The sequence below is a fragment of the Natator depressus genome, chromosome 3 (genome assembly GCF_965152275.1).
Source record: "Natator depressus isolate rNatDep1 chromosome 3, rNatDep2.hap1, whole genome shotgun sequence".
NCBI classification, from domain to species: Eukaryota; Metazoa; Chordata; order Testudines; family Cheloniidae; genus Natator; species Natator depressus.
Window position 1 is genome coordinate 134,263,012 of NC_134236.1, and position 17,078 is coordinate 134,280,089.

The 17,078-nt window shown below is 44.7% G+C and overlaps 1 protein-coding gene across 5 annotated transcripts in view; it reads left to right on the top strand.

Moving 5' to 3' along the window:
- The first annotated feature begins 373 nt into the window (after positions 1-373).
- Positions 374-17,078, top strand: part of TBCE (tubulin folding cofactor E) — a 53,899-nt gene continuing 37,194 nt past the window's right edge. For 3 of the 5 annotated variants that reach the window (XM_074948880.1, XM_074948876.1, XM_074948879.1), the window contains exons 1-3: positions 374-442; positions 1,760-1,897; positions 3,815-3,899. In XM_074948880.1, the coding sequence (XP_074804981.1) occupies positions 1,798-1,897; positions 3,815-3,899 (185 nt within the window). In that variant the 5' untranslated portion in view covers positions 374-442; positions 1,760-1,797. Of the gene's footprint in view, positions 443-590; positions 720-1,759; positions 1,898-3,814; positions 3,900-17,078 lie in introns of those variants that run through there. The other 2 variants (XM_074948877.1, XM_074948878.1) reach the window with 2 other exon arrangements.

Genomic DNA, 17,078 nt, shown 5'->3' on the forward strand with positions numbered 1-17,078 from the left:
TCGCAGCTGTGCCCGCACTGGCCCAGGCTACTCACTGCACCCCGAGAAACAACAGGGTAGAATTATTCGCCCAATCAGGAAACGCACCGCAACCAACAGCCAATCAGAAAAGAGCTAACTGCACGTCTGCCTCAGCGGCTCCTCGCCGCGATGCATCATGGGATTTGCGGTCCGGGTACCTCGCAGCTCCATATGAGGAGAGACTGAAGAACTCCCCAGAGCCTCTACGGCGCCGAATCTGTGACTAGAGAAGGAGGAGGAGCTGTTTCGTGTTTCCGACGGGGCGGCCAATGGGGAGGGGGGAAATAGGCGGGCATAGAGCGCTTTGAACCAATGGGAAGGCGGCGGGGCGGGTCTCTGTCGGTTTGTTTGGGGTGGGAACGGCCCTTACCGGGAGGAGCGCCAACCGGCCGGGGAGCAGGGGCGCTGCTGCGGGGCTCAGGTACCGGTCACAGCGGGTAGCGGGGAGGCGGGAGCCGGTCAGGCTTCGGGACCCCCGGGCCGGGGACACGCAACGGCCCCCGCCCGCCCAGGGGAGCGGCTGGGTCCCGAGCCGCCCAGCGCTGCCGAGTCAGCCCCTCCCCGGTTCCGCGCGGGCTGCTTCGCGCCGGCTGGCGGGGCGGCCCCTCCCCGCCGTGCTCTGGTGGCGCCGCTTGTGCAGGGACCCCGCGGCCTTCTCCCGGCAGCACGGGGCGATGGCCTCAGCGGGTCTGTCTCATGTGAGCCGCCCTGCCCCATGGTTCCAGCCCCGGCCTCCTCGCAGGGCTGCACCGCGCGGACCCTCTGCCGGGGGTGTCCCGGGCCTCACTGCTGCAGCCCACGGCTTGACGGGCACATTCCCCCCCAAAGGAGGGCGGCCTCTGCCCCGCAGACTTAGCCCCCACGGGGGCCTCGCTTGCGGAGCGCCCTTGTTTGGATTTGGTCTCTAGGGAGAACTGGAAAACCTGCTTCCGGCTCAAGCTCTCTCTGAGCCGGGAGAGCCGCCTGATCTCGCCTCACCCCGTACAAAGATTGTCACCCCGCATCGCCATCACTAGAGCTGGTTAAACATCTGGAGTGGTGGTTTTCAACCCAGTCAGCACCCAGCTGTGACATCCTCAGGGCCATACGGGTAGTAGAAACATAGTATGGATGCGGCCCACATAACACACAGAGAGCTGTATATGTGGCCCACCGGGGTAAATAGGTTGAGAACCGCTGCTTTGGAGAGTTTCATTGTCTGTCAGAACACACTAATCAGGTTTACTGTATGCAGCCCTGCTGCAGGGCTGATGTATCTTATCCACCATTAAATGAAAAAGAAAATATCTTTTGTCTTAATTGCCTGGCTTTGGCTCTGTTCTTAATGGATAGTGCAATACTAAGCATTGTATTGTTTCAGAGTAACAGCCGTGTTAGTCTGTAGTTGCAAAAAGAAAAGGAGTACTTGTGGCACCTTAGAGAGTAACCAATTTATTTGAGCATAAGCTTTTGTGAGCTACAGCTCACTTCATGGGATGCAGCTCACGAAAGCTTATGCTCAAATCAATTTGTTAGTCTCTAAAGTGCCACAAGTACTCCTGTTCTTTTTAGAAAAATCAGAGTGAGATGCAGGGGAGAATCTGTATTTGCCAGACTGAAAGGTATAAGACTGATGGAGGAAGAATTTTATTTTCTTGTCTCTAAGAGGAAATTGTGAACAATGAGAAACAAAACCAGAAATTGTAACTTTAAAAGCACTTGTGTGTATTTGTCAGCAATGTTGTTTCCCTTTCCCCAGATCCTTAAATAAGTGCCTTGGACTGCAGATTTCTCACAATGACTAGTAGTGTGCCTTCTGATGTGCTTGGTCGAAGAATCCTTTGTGATACAGAATATGCAACTGTGAGGTATGCTGGTAGTGTTCCTTCCACAACAGGTAAAGTTAATGTTTTGTAAATGTAAAGGTTAACTTTTGCATGAGAAGCTACTAGCTGCAGATCATAGTGCCATTTGCTATCTGTCTGGTTTTGTTTACTAATTGATGCAGATTGGCCTACTTTGCTGAGCATCTCTGGTAACTTTGCAAAATACTGTTAGCTTCAGTACAGCCCCATTAGTACTAAAACTTCCAATGGTTTCCTAATACCTAAAATGAAATGGAATTATTTTTTAATATAACTGATGATGTGGTGGAGTCATGACAGTATTTTAGGAAGGGGAGAAACTGATTCCAATGACCAAAAGCCTCACCCGTATAGCAGACCATCTTATTCTTAGGATAGTGACCCGTTTACGTGTACTGACCTTTTTATCCTAAATGAAATGTCGCGTTATTGCAAGATCTCTAGCTTCCAACATGGAGAAATGCTATCTGGGGCATACCACTTAAAGGAACCCTACTATGGAGAGGTCCATTACTCTCTTGGAAAACACTCACTGGGTGGGGTAGCCAGGGAATGTTGAAGGGAGAGGACAAGAGATGGCCTAGGGCAGTGTTCCCTCTAATTTTTTCCATCCATGTGCAGAATGAATTTTATGTGCACCATGTTGAGGTAATGTGCGTATGTGCACCACCAACAGAAACCAAAAACCTAGGTGTAATATATATGTTTTAAAAAAGTTACCATAGGGATAATTACTCCAGCCAGGACAGGTTAGGCATTTTAGAACTCATTACTGAAAGAATTAAATTTAAGTGTAAGAGAGAAATAAAAATTATGAAATGCATAGACCAGTCAAAAAACTAAAATAACACACTTTGAAAGAAGTAACAACAGTAATACAAGTATGTGTTGGGAGGTGAGTGTGAAAGACAGTGTGTATGTGAGACAGACACACACATGGGGGGTGTGTGTGTGTGTGTGTGACCGAGAGATGCGCGTTGCCCTTTTAAGTACACTGCCCTTTTAAGTAGATCAGAAGGTTCAAACGCAGCAGGAGCTGCCAGCAAGCTCCCTCCCTCCTGAGCCCTGTCATGCCCACCACCCCTGCTCTGTGGAGTTGGGGGGGAGGGGCACCAAAAGTGCTACACCAGAAGTGGCGGCACTTGATAGCCTGCTGGGCGGCTGCCCAGCCATGTAGCTTAAAGGGAATTTAGGCCTAGGGTGAATATCTTGCAGTAAACTCATAGATTAAAATTAGTTTTCTTGTCCTACACAAACAACAAAAGTGTGTGGTATCTCTAGAACTCTTTCTATTAGAGCTTTGGGGGTATGTGATTTCCTAAACAAAATACTTTTTGACATTACTTTAATTTTGAGGATGCTTTCTGATTGAGGTAATAACAGCCTGGGCTAAACAAACTCCTAGGTCAATTTCGTAACGCATTAGCCCAGGGGAGAGGGTATAGATGCATAATTTTCCTAGCACTTGTAAAGTTTGAGGATTCTCTCTGTGCTGGCACAGACCTCCATTTGTGGTCATGGGAGAGACAATAGTCCCTCTCCTACCTTTCTGTAGGACTGTGCATAGCCCTGGACCTCTTTCCCTGCTCCTGTTTTCTCTCTCTCCAGACGCTTGAGCCTTTCTGAAGAATTCCTTTAACAGTTCCACATTAACAATCTCATCCAAAGTATAGTTTTTGTTAAAAATATTAATAACTACATTTTGAGAACTAGGAGGAAGAACTTTGCAGAAACATTTTTCATTGCCTTCAAAGTAAGTGTGGCAACTTTTAAGCCAAATCAATTTTTGAATGCCAGAATTATAGGTGGGCTTGTAAGTAGGGCTTTATATTGGAAATTCGTACTATAGAGAGAGGTTGTGTACCCATAATGAATCAAATGTACTGGGCAGAAAATGTCTGAACTCCAAACTTCTATTTTTTTGAATCAATATATTATTATTTTTTAAGGTCTTTGGCTTGGAGTAGAATGGGACAGTCCTCAAAGAGGAAAGCATAATGGCAGCCATGAAGGAATACAGTATTTTAAATGCGCGTAAGTATCTTCTTAAGAAGATTACATATTTGACCAAGACACAAAGGGGGAAGAGAGAGGAAACACTGACCATACCCAGGAACAATAGAAATGGTGAATATTCGCAAAATATTCAGAGTTCTGTCCCTAAGTATTTAGGGCTTGTTCTAAGGGCCACTGAAGTTACATTAAATCCTAGAGGCTAGATCCTACTTCTGGCTCCACTCATCCAAGTGGATCCAGTTGCAGGATCTAACCCATAGACTAATATCGAGCTGCTGGCCTGGAGGTTCTCGTGCATCTACAAGGTTTGACTTCTGGGCACTATTTCAGGTGGTCTTTGGTCACTCTGTGTCCTGGAAGGAGTAGAGGGCGTTTAGGCCCTGTAGTAAAGTGGGAAAATCATTGTGTTCTGCTGACTGTTTCCTTATGCAATTCTGTGGTGGTGTTTAGTCTTCATTTACTGCCTTGAATATGGCTAGAATTCAGATTTAAAATTATTCATAAATGCACTTTAAGGGGATATACAAAGTAATACTGCGATTTCTTTCTCTTTGGTTTGAGGGGGAAGATGTTTGTTGTCTGATGCATTTAATGGACCATATTGGCATGCATTTTTGGGGGGGGGTAACAAAGCCTGGTGAGAGCAAGCATAATGTCTTTGACTTCCACTCTGTGTAAAACCGGTCTTTTATTCTTCCCTTCTTAAATTCTTGTCTGATGTTACTATTTTTGCCTGCCATTGTTAAAATTCTTTAGAGATCCTTATATTGTATTTAAAAATTCAGTTAGTATTTTGTAATTTTGTGTGCTTAGAAAAAGGGGGAAAACTTGCGGACGTTTTAGTCTTCTGTGCTCCCAAGAAAACCCTTTAGAAATGCAAATTGTTATCCTTGTACAATTTCCCCAGTCTGGATCAAATTGGGAGTACTTGCATCAGAGTAAATGGTATGGTGGCTTTTTTTTTAAATGTAATGTCTACATTGATGTAACATTAAGGTTATAAATAACACTCCCAAGTCAAGAATTGCAGAAGGCAAGTTGCTCAGATTGTACATGTGGAGTATTTTAGTACAGGTTACAGAGGTAAAAATTGTACTCGAAGTACATAACATATGATTAAGCACAGGTTAATATTTTTATCCAAACTTTAAATCTTGTGTTTCCTGACTTATGGATCTCTGAAATTAAGATTAAAAATTCTGGTAGAAATTTTTAAAAGGAAAATTATGCTGACCTCTTGACATAATAATGCTTTTCTATAATAAAGAGTTCTGTGTAGAAGACCTCTTTTTTTTTTATTATCATGGAAGTTACTGATGTTGGAAACAATAGATTGTCACCACAAATTTTCCCTTCCCTTGTGCAAAGCCAAGATCTATCCATCCCCGGTGTATTAAAGTCTTTGGAGATTTCCAGAGAAGAGATTCTCACCTTCTTGTCACTTTCTTGTCTCCTGAAGTTCTCAGTAATTGCCACAGGGGAGTTAACCTATTGTTAATACTAAAAAAAACTTTAACCAAAACTTAGTACTGTTAAATAGTGTAACAAGCTTTTTTTTATCAAACTAAATCAAATGTATTGCCATGAATATTTGGAGAGGAAGGGCCAGTTTTTCTATTCCGATTTTTCTTTTTTTTATGTTTTCTGTAAATTTTTTTTTTATTTTAGTCTTTTGTGTTTTACCATTGGAAATGACTGCTGCGGCCACGTGACAGAATACAAGATAACTTAAATACCATCTATGGTTTTGCAGTGGAAACTTTATGCTTATATTTAATGTAGGAAGTAAACAGACTGCCATCCCCATAACAAATCTGAATGACCATCTGCTCATGCTAGTTGATTTTAGAAACTGAAACTTCTTGGCATCTGCAGATGAAGAATTTTTGACTTGTGTATGACACATCCAGCTCAAATCAGTAGGAAAAGTTTGTAATCTCTCTTCCAAAGCACAAGCAATGAGAGAAGAACTTCATGGTAAGGATTTCCTTCATGAAAATGAGTGAAAACTGGCAGTACCTGCCTTACTCTGACTCACATAACAGGAGATACGTGATATTTGGGACACTTTGTTCTCCCCAACCCCACCACAATATATAGCTGTTCTCCAAGTACCTCCCAGATATCTGTTCTCAACTTGTAGGCTGCAGCCAGGCCTGGTGTGGGGGATATGATCATCCATCTTCCTTTATGACTAGATGGGAAGAGTCTTGCCACTGTCTTCTGTTAGAATGGGGTTATGGTATAGAAAAGGCTGAGAATCACTATTTTAGGGTGTCTATAGAAACAGCACTGCATGAGATGAAGCATATTTCTCTCTTTATTGAGAAAGAAACTGGATGTAGTTTACCTCCAGGTCACGTGTCCCAAGAGAGCCATAGGAATCAAATGGGAAACATCAAGATGAAGGGTGAGTCCTACGGTTGTATCTAGAATTCAGTGGCATTACAAGGCTCTCTAAAGAACTTGCTTCTCTCCTTCAGAAAACCTGGTGTTCTGAATTCTTAATGAGGGACAGCAGTTCAGCCTCTTCTTGGAGCTGTAGAAGAGTTTACCCATTATTTTGTTTAATGACTCAAATGAAAAATAAGCTAATGTTCCCCAGAGGGATTCCAAAATAGCTGTTGCTCACCCTTAGCAAAGAGGCAGAAATAGAAGGGATGGATTCTGTTGGCTAATGTAAATCACAGCTTTCAGCCTGTATCTTCTAAAATTCAGGACTTATCTGGCATGGAAGCCCTAGAGGTTTCATTATCAGAAAATGAGGTGATAAAGCTAAGCTTATTCTTTAGAAGAGGAAAGGAAAAGTGGGAAAATTATACAGCTCTAAGGGATGGATACTCTTTTGCCCTATATCTAATAATAGTAACTAATAAAATTAGGCTTAATGAAGATAAGGCCATTCTTAATGGAAGAAAAAGAATTACACATTACTGAACTCCTGTTAGCAGAAGTATTCCAGTTGAGAGTCCCAGGACTGCCATCCTTCTTAAATAATGTAATTCGTAATGGAAGTGGCCCAACTGCTTTGAATTCAGTTGAAGAAAAAAGTAGTAAAGAGATCCTCTGTTTCCAAGACATAATTAGCTACACTCTCCCTTAGGAGAGAGACATAATACAAGTATGTGCAGTGTATGTGTCTGTGTAAGGTGTCCAGCCTGAACAGGCAACTGACAAAGCCATACATATTCCAAAAAGTCTCAACTGATTATATAAAATACCCAAAGATGATGCAGCTGTAACTTCTCTAATACCAGATATTGTGATTCTATGGAAAGGAAATCTTTGAGAGAATATAATAGAAAGCCAAAACTGTGCAGTTTCTCCTATCAAATTTAAAATAATTTTGTGCATTATTTAAATCTGTTTTAATACCTCTTTTCAGAACTGTGCTTTAATTAGTGTTTCTCTGGTAATAATTGGTTCATATTCCCCACTCATGAATGCAGAGTATTTAAATTGGAGGTGAGGCTTTCACTTTTCTGCCTCAGAACCATTGTTTCTCTAACTTGGGAAGATCTTTCTGGAGAATACTAAAGTGGATGATTGATCCTGGTAATCAGCCTGATTGACAGCTTGATCCGGGGTCAGGAGTATAAGGGAAGAAGCCTCCATAAGAGAGGGTAGCTGCAGAGGCAGTGTGAGATGAGGGAATCCAGGTGTCCATGAGAGCCAGGAAGAATGAGCTATGAAAGATTGTGGATGGCTGTGCTCTTTAGAAGTGGGGTAGGCGTTCCAGACGCAAGAGAAAGGGTTGAGGAGGTAGTGGGTAATGTGGGTGAGGACAGGAATGGTGGCACCAGGGAGGCTGTGGTGGAGATGGGTGTGGGATGTGGGGATGAAGGGGGGGCTAGGAGTGGGGCAAATGTCAGAGGTGATGAGGATGTGCATGTGGGACCTAGATTTGTGCTGACTGGCAGAGAGAGGAAGAGGTGCAGGTGGAGCTAATGGGAACTGTAGAGTCGTGAGGGTAGTGAGTAAGGGGATTTGGAGCCAGTAAGGAGGAAGGAAGGATGAAAGGAGGAGGATGACAGATGCCATGATACAGAAGTGGGGTGTGGTAGATGGACAGAAAAGAATTCATAGATGCTAAGGTCAGAAGGGACCATTATGATCATCTAGTCCGACCTGCACAACCCAGGCCACAGAATCTCACCCACCCACTCATGCGAAAAACCTCTCACCTATGTCTGAGCTATTGAAGTCCTCAAATCGTGGTTTAAAGACTTCAAGGAGCAGAGAATCCTCCAGCAAGTGACCCGTGCCCCATGCTACAGAGGAAGGCAAAAAACCTCCAGGGCCTCTTCCAATCTGCCCTGGAGGAAAATTCCTTCCCGACCCCAAATATGGCGATCAGCTAAACCCTGAGCATATGGGCAAGATTCAACAGCCAGATACCCAGGAAAGAATTGTGCTACACACCAGTCTCCGAGCCCAAGGCAGGATCCCATGCCGGTCCCAAAGCCATTTGTAATTTGTGTTGTGATTTACATGTAAGAGAGGTGGTGGTTAAGACTGTGATTGCAAAAGTGCTGTGATTTATTGCTTGAAGAAACTTTTGAATTATGTGATATGTAATTTTTTTTGGATGGGTGGGGAAGCTGAGCATTTAAATTGATCATGTTTTCAAACTATCAGGGGTTTTGAGTGAGAGTTTTTCACATCATATTAAGCTATTTTAGATAGTGATGTGGTTAGAATTATTAGGCTTTTATATTTTTATATTTATAAAAAAAAGTGAAATTAGCTAGTTAAGTAGGATATGATGTATATTATGTGAAAGTATTTTCGATGCATCTTTTGTAACTACCGTAATCTGCAATTCACTATTGTATGTTTTGCAAAACCAGTTTAGAAGTAGTTTTTTTAAATATATAAGGTACTTTTCCAAGTACTTTCTTATTTGTGTAGGTATTTGGAACGTTTGTGAATACATTGCGGGGGGGGGGGGGAACCTGCTGCCAGTACTAAATTTATCATTAGGACTGGTTTGTAATTTCCAACTGAAAATTTGGATGCATGATGCCCAAACGATTTTCCCTGCTCTGGGTAGCCCCATAATTTCTCAAGATCATCATGTCAGTACGCACAACATGATTGCTAAAGCACTTGGTGTAGTTACATTGAGAAACAGTGTGTCTCGAAATTTGTAGAGGTTTTTTTACTATGTTCTGATTGGCTGATTAATCCTTTCACCGTGACATGCTATTATGTTGATGACAGTCTTTGTTTACATAACTGGCTACTCCCTCCCAGTTGCCTCCCCACCAACAAATGCAAGTTTCCAGACTGCCTCCCAGCTGACATCCTAACTGCTCATTTACTTCCTGCTGTGTTCTCCACCTGTCTGCCAGCTGATCTTCCTTCCTTCCCATTTACCCTGTGATATTACTTCCACAGCTTGCCCTCTGCTACTTCCTCCTAGCTGACCTTCTGCTGTATTCCTCTGCCTGCTGCTGCTGCTGCTTACCTTTGCTGTGAGTCCTGTCTGCCTCCATATTTACACACTGTGACATTAGCAAACCAGCACAGGTTAAAATTGGCAGCTAAGTAACCTGCGTGTGACCCTTAAAGGCAAACTGAGAGGAATTGTAATCAGGACAATTCACTTGTGCGTGGGCATCAAAAGATGCTTAAAAGGGCTAATATGCTAGGCCCATTCATTTGTGTTGATAAGAAATCAAGGAAGATGCTGTGTGTATGCTTGTTTGTCTATATCCTGTAATTTAAATAACCTTAAGATCAAAGATGTATATAGTACTCCTGGAGAAATTCTGCACCAATCCGTGCAGGCAGAATTCTTGTCCCCTGCAGATTTCTTTCCTATTTCTGTGGGGAAGCACGGGGAAGCAAAGGGAAGCCATCAGAGTGGTGTGTCACCCCTCCCCAGCAGCGTGGGCATGGCGTTTGGAGCAGCTAGTGGAGAGTTAAATCTGGGGATGCCTGGTGGCTCCTACCCTGTGCTGGGCTCAGCTGCTAGTCCTGGCTGGGCTGCGGGAGCGGGAGGACAGGACTTCCTCTTCCCCTGCAAGGAGTGGCTGGGTCCAGGTCAGACCCACCCTCCAGAAATCTCTCCCAGCTGCAGGAAGGTGTGCACCCCTCCTGCACCACTTCCTGCCTCCATTGCTTCTCAGCCATGGGGGACGGGGTCACTGCGTGGGGAGCAGCTCCACTGTCTGCCCAGCCCCTGTACATCCGCACACCCTGTACCCAGAACCCTGCACCGAGCCCCCCAAACCCCCACTCTCCCTGCATCCGGACACCAGCTGAGCCCCTCCCTCTGCATCTGGACCTGCACCCAGACCATCCGCTGCTGAGCCCCCCACACTTGAACCCCCACCCCCTGCACCTGGACCACCCCGATGAGCCCCACCTCACTGAGCCCCAACGAGCTGCACCTGGACAAGCTGAGCTCCAACCACCTTTATCTGGACCCCCACTGCAGAGTCCCATTCCCCCTGCACCTAGAACCCCCCAATGAGTCCCTGTGCATCCAGATCCCCTGTGCACCCAGACCCACTACCAAGCTGCTCATGCCCAGATTTCCCCATACAGAACCTGATCCCCCCAACACTAAGCCCCTACACATGGGTCCTGGTGCCCTTTGCCTGCCTGCCTGCCTGCCCCACACCTGTATCAGGGGCCAGGGCTGGGCGTACATGCGAGATCTACCCTCCTTGTCTGCTATCTTGGTGCACCTGGTGCAAGGAGGGGCTGGGCCCCAGGGTGTTTCTGGGGCAGGCCCAGCCCTTGCACTGTTGCTGCCTCACTGCCAAGTCTGTGTCCCTTTGTGGGTGGGGAGGGGCACCTGCCGGGTGATCTCCCACCTCTGTTCAGCTGGTGCCCTGGGCTCCCTGCCACCATGCTGGAGCCTCAACATTTATTTAATGACAAATAAAAATATGCTGAATTTTGCAGAAATTTTTTTTGGTGCAGAATTCCCTCAGGAGAATAGTATATACTGCATGAATCTAATGAATATTACCTATATTGTCTTCAGCTTATCTATCCCTGCAGTAATGAATAATCAGCAATTACCTCATGTAGATCAGTGTAGCTGGATTACCTGTGTATGCATAGGAAATAGAATGGTAATTTCAAAGGGTGGGTCTTGGGCTCAGCAAAGAGGAATCTTCAGATGCATGCTGTGCTCAAGACACTTGGCAGCATGTTTCAGCTTTAAAAGAAAAACCTCAGGCACTATCCTGCCATTTCTAGTCTGCTTAACTTTAACAGGGAAAGTTTGAGCCATTGGATGGAGATCCCCAAGTAATTACTTGGGATGCCCCAAAAGATTCATGGAAAGACTCTAACAGACTCTACATCTGAGTTGTCATTTGGACTCCAGTCTTTTGGATGAACCAGAGAGACTTATTACAAACTGGCAGATTTAACATCACTGCTATCATGCAGATCTGCAAACTCTGAAATCAACTGTAATGCATATGATTGATTTTAACCTCTTAACACACTTCCTTTTTTATATTAATAAACATTTAGTTTTTTAGTTTCCAAAGGATTTGCTACCAGCATGGTTTTTGGCTAAGATCTGAAGTATATTTTCACCAGGGATGTGTACCTGGTTCTTTGGAACTGAAAGAATCTAATATGTGATTTTTGGTTTTAATAATCTTTTATCACAGAAGCCTAGTTTGTCTGGATGGTGCATGAGGAGCTAGAGGGCCTGAAAGGGACAGTCTGTAGCTTCATAATACTAGTATAGTATTTTGGTAGCACACATTTGTTACTGGCTTAGTGGAATCTTATGAGAATATACCACCCGTTTGGGGTACGTGCCCTGTTTCCTGGTAGCCTGACCTGAGATTGGCTCTCTTAGCTGTGTTCCATACTAAGCAGCATGACGCCCATTACTACTTATCCCTACATCCCAATGGTCCTCAAACTTTTTATCTTACGTCCTCGCTTACCCCTGTCCGTGCTGGGAGCAGGGGACACGGACAAGGGTAAGGAGGCTGGCGTCTGGGGCCAGAAGTGGAGTTGGGGGGCGCTCTCTCCCTGCCCCCTATGAGGGCTGGCCTGGGCCCCAGCTGTGCCCCCCCCAATGTTTCTCCATGCCCCACAATTTGGGGGGGCACACCCCACAATTTGGGGATCTTTGCTACACCCATTGCCACCTTCTGTTCGCTGGATATACCTCTGGCTTGCACACTCCTCCTGACTTCCCTGCTCTTCCAGTATTTTCCTCATCTTCTACCTTTCTGCTATGGTTTATTTCCCATTCCCCCCAAAAGGTGTCTCTATCTAGCCCTCTCCACATGATGCTGCATCCCACAGCATTTTTTCCAGTTGCTCTCTGCCAATTCTTCCTCCTTCCGTTTGTGAACTTTCACTACCCATCTCTCTTGCTACTCCCCGTCTGATTTTTTCCCTTCACCCCTAAATATTTAAGAAAATACAGGGATGAGGGGGTGAGTTGATCTCAGACTATGTTGCTGAGGTCATTTTTAGTTTGTTTTTAGAGGTGGTCTGTTTTGTCTACTAATGATAATCTAATATCAGGCCCCTTAATATAGCTTGAAGGGGGGAAAATGGGTTTTGCAGCATGCCTAGAAGGTTAACACATCTGGCTTCTGATGGACAGAGTGAGGAAGGGGTGCAAGTTTCAAAACTGTGGGCCCCTCACAGAGAACACCCCGCCTGCAGTCCTTTTAATTTATATTGAAAGGACTTCAGCTTGAATGTGTCTGCTGATCTCAAGCATAATAGTATGGCTCAGGGAGAGGGTAACCAGGACCCAAACCATTTAAGACTTCATAGATTAAAACCCACATGTGGAGTTCCGCCTAGAAGCTTATTGGGAGTCAGTGCAGATCCTGAAGCACTGGCCTCATGTGGTTTCAAAATGCAACTCTGCTTTAATAAGTGGGTCATAGCATTTTGCATTAGCTTCAGCTTCTGTATGGTTCCAGGTCATAGCCTCTTACAGAGCACATCACAGCAATGTAATCTCACAGTAACAAAGGCATGTTTAACTATAACAAGTCCCTTATATATTTTATTTTCATAAATTTCAGTAAAGATTTTATTGTTTGAACAATACACAGCTATCAAAATTAGCAAAAGTATATAACACAGACTTACTATATGTAACCAAGTCTAAAGTAACCAGATGGCTCCATACCTAAATTCTAGAACAGAGTAATGGAGCAGCAGGATTTGTCTATATCTAGAACAAAGAAAATGCTTATCAAGGAGTGGTATATTAGACAATTCTTGCTAAATAGATCTGCAAAGTTAGTGATTTTCAGTTTTTTCTAAGGAGATGATTAATGGCTAACAAATCAGGAAAAATCTATTTGTGGTATTGGGAAGACAAGATTTATTTCTGAAGATATGTTTCTTAAATTGCCTCTAGAGCAGGGATGGGCAAACTTTTTGGCCCGAGGGCCATATTGGGATTGCAAAACTGTATGGAGGGCCAGTTAGGGAAGGCTGTGCCTCCCCAAACAGCCTGGCCCCTGCCCTCTATCCGATCCCTCCCACTTCCCGCCCCCTAACTGCCCCCCTCAGAACCCTTGACCCATCCAACCCCACTGCTCCTTGTCCCCTGACAGGCCCCCGGGACTCCCACACTTATCCAACCCCATCCCCTGAACGCCCCCCACCCCGAACTTCTGCTCCCTGTCCCCTGACTGCCCCCCAGCCCCCTTACCATGCTGCTTAGAGCAGCATGTCCGGGAGGTGCGTCACCTGGCGGGAGCCAGACACACTGCTGCGCTGCCCTGCATGAGCGTGCAGCCCCGCCGCCCAGAGTGCTGGCTGCGAGGGAGGGGGGGACAGCAGGGGAGGGGCTGGGGACTAGCTTCCCCGGCCGGGAGCTCAAGGGCTGGGCAGGGCTGTCCCGCGGGCCAGATGTGGCCCGCGGGCCGTAGTTTGCCCACCTCTGCTCTAGAGTCTAGCTGTTTACTGCTCTCATTCATTATAATAAGAAAAGGAGTACTTGTGGCACCTTAGAGACTAACAAATTTATTTGAGCATAAGCTTTCGTGAGCTACAGGTCACTTAATCGGGTGCATTATGCATCCGATGAAGTGAGCTGTAGCTCACAAAAGCTTATGCTCAAATAAATTTGTTAGTCTCTAAGGTGCCACAAGTACTCCTTTTCTTTTTGTGAATACAGACTAACACGGCTGCTACTCTGAAACCATTCATTATCATGTTTGTGCAGCTCACTTTTCTTCCTGTCCTGCATTTCACTAACTCTTCTCTCATAATACTAAACTTGAGCTACCTCTGGAAATGGTATACAGCACAATATACCAACCCTCAGCCAGTTGCATCCATCCAACCTTATCAGAGTCTCCAGGTTTTCCTAGCATCAGGGTTCAGAGAATCAAATTTGTACTTAAAATGTAGCAGAAAATGTGACACAGGAATCTAGGTGCTCTTTTGTGGGCATTTATTGCTTTCAAAAAGGGAGTTCTCCCTTGGTAAATATAATCCTTCAAATTTATCTATCTATCTATCTATATATATATATATATATAATGGTTCTACATGAACATTACTTTTTTGAAAGCATAAAATTAATCCATATTCAGACTTCGATGTGATTGAATGAATCAGAGTTGCAATGGTTTGAACTGGCTAGGTTACAATGCTATATACAGATAAACCAGATGTAAATGTACACATTTGTTAGTCACTTTATACAGTTTTAAATTATAAAGCAGTTTGAACATTGATTCATTCGTTTCAAAAGTGACTTGTCTTTGATTTGTGCTATCTCATGGAATACTGTTAAATGAGAGATTTTTGTCTTTGGTGTTAGTACAAATATTCTCTAAGACTTAATAGTCAAAGTCCTGTGTACTCAGTGACAAGGTGGATCTAATCTAATTAAAGATCCTTTAATTTTGTTGGCATTCTGGTGCAGCAGACTAGCAATTCTGCAGCAATTTCAGATAAATTGAAAATTGAGGTTCTATTTAATTAAATAGGAAAATGAAAAACCTAGTCCGTGCAGTAGTCTGTCTGTTTTGATAGTCTATTTCATTTCTCACTGTCCCCGCTCTTTCAGATTTCAGTTTACTGCAGATTTTTGTTTTGAAAACGTAACTGTAACATAAAGGTTGTCAGAGGGAAGCTGGAGGTTTTGTCAACTGATAGAGAACAGTTAGTTAGGGCTTTTTGGCATCCAAGGAAGCCTGGGAAGTGATATAGGATTGTGGGATAAATAGATTAGTTGGATGTTTTTGCTAAAATTATCAGCATTTAATGTTAACATTTAATTATAATCTTTAGGTTTTAAAGTTAGCATACCAATACAATGACGGCAATTCATACTGCTCATTCAGGCTGTTTATAGAAACAGGAAGACAACACTGCATTGTTATAATGTCGGTTAATATTTTTAAAGTTTTCTTCATACCCCTGAGGGCCAGAAACAATTGTTTTTCTTTATAAAGAAAGTTCTTGGAGTGGTTACAGATGGGTGTTCCACTCAGGTGCGCATGTGTCCAGTGCACCAAAGCCAGAGAACTTTACTTAGCAATAACTATAGGGACAGCACTCGTGCTCCATTGCCCCTCTCCAGGCTATTTAAGGACAGCACCATACCAACCCCCCTCGGTTCATTCTCACTTCCCACGGCTTGAGTCGGAGTGTTCTGTGTGGTGTTTACATCATGCTTCTTTCTATCCATTGTTTCTGGAGGAGTTGTATATAGCTAGTTTAATAGTACCTTTAAGTTTTTGCTAGTAAGTAGCAGTCAGCAGCATCTTTTAGACTGGTGGGATGCTCTCACCAGGTTTTAAACACAGACCATTGTGTGGGGTGGCTGTACCAAATAGTGAACCCTGCACTCGGTGTTTATTGTGCCTGGGACAGGGAGACGTTAAGGAAAGGTGCTCCATCTGCAAGTCATTCAAGAAGAGAACAAAAGTGATGAGTGACTTGTGCCTCAAGCAGCACTTTCTGGAGCAGGCCAGGGGGAACCGCTTTGACACTGGGGATCTCCATAGATAGTCCCACGGAGGCCTTTGGAGCTGACATGAGGAGTTGCTCCAAGCCCAAGTTCTGATATTTCCTCGAGAGGAAGAGGGATCGCTCTCCTTCCTCTGGTCCTTCAAGGAAGAAATCTCACAAGACAAACCGATGCCATGCCAGGATGCCAGGATGCCATGCCAGGAGAGCGATGCCTCCTCATCTAAGAGGAGCGTGCTGACTGGCACCATGATTCCTCAGGTATGTGGGAAGGAGCTGGGCCATTTAACTGCTCCCCAGTACTGTGCTGAGATCCGTTGGAAACTGTACCATCGACTCTGGTACCAGCGATGGGGTGTCCACTGAGTCCAGTACAGATGATGTCAGCACTGACTTTGTCTGCATCAGTACTGCCTGTTTCTATGCCACTGGCATATCAGGTGGCATCAGACCTTCTCTGGCTCTCCATTCATGATTAATTCAGGATAATTAATTAATTCTGCCATGGCTGCTGTTTGTTCTGCCATATTGTTTGCACTGCCTGCTCTGGTCGCAGAGTAGTCTTGTTCATCATAACCCGTATTCTGCACTGTCTAAGATTCAGACTGCAGAGTTGAGGGTACTGAAGGGCCCGTTGACACAGACGCTATCTTCAGCACCAACAAGGCCTTTAGCGCAGACCTCATCATTGAGATCAGTGCTGGCCCTGGCTTCAGTACCATTGTCTGGCTGCTCTGGTGCTAAGGCGAAGTGTGATGCCTCTTTTGGTACTGGTGCCATCTCCTTATTGGTTTTCAGATGAGGTTGGTTGTTTTTATTCCTTGCTTACTCTGTTGGGGGCGGGGCTTCTCAGCTACAATCAGATGACTTCCAGGGCTAGTCGAGATGGAGAGGGGAAGATGTCCCCGAAATCTCTCATGTTTGAGACAACACTCTTGGAAGTCCTCGGGATCATCCTTGGATCACCATTGGTACTGAGATTAGCATCTTTCCCATGGTGTAGTGATGGGGGTTCCTTGCTCATACCTACTGGCCACCAATGCCATACCCTTATCCCAGTGGCCTCCTTGGGATGTTCATCAGTCTACAAGATTCCATTCTTTGACCTTGTCTGGAAAAGACAGTGCGAGGTCATTCCTACTGTGCCATCTCACCCTGAACCCCTTGTACATGAACAAGTGCTCTCTCAGGAGCCTCCATTGGCCCCACTTCCTTCAACTGCCTCTTCACCAGATGACTCCACGGTACCAG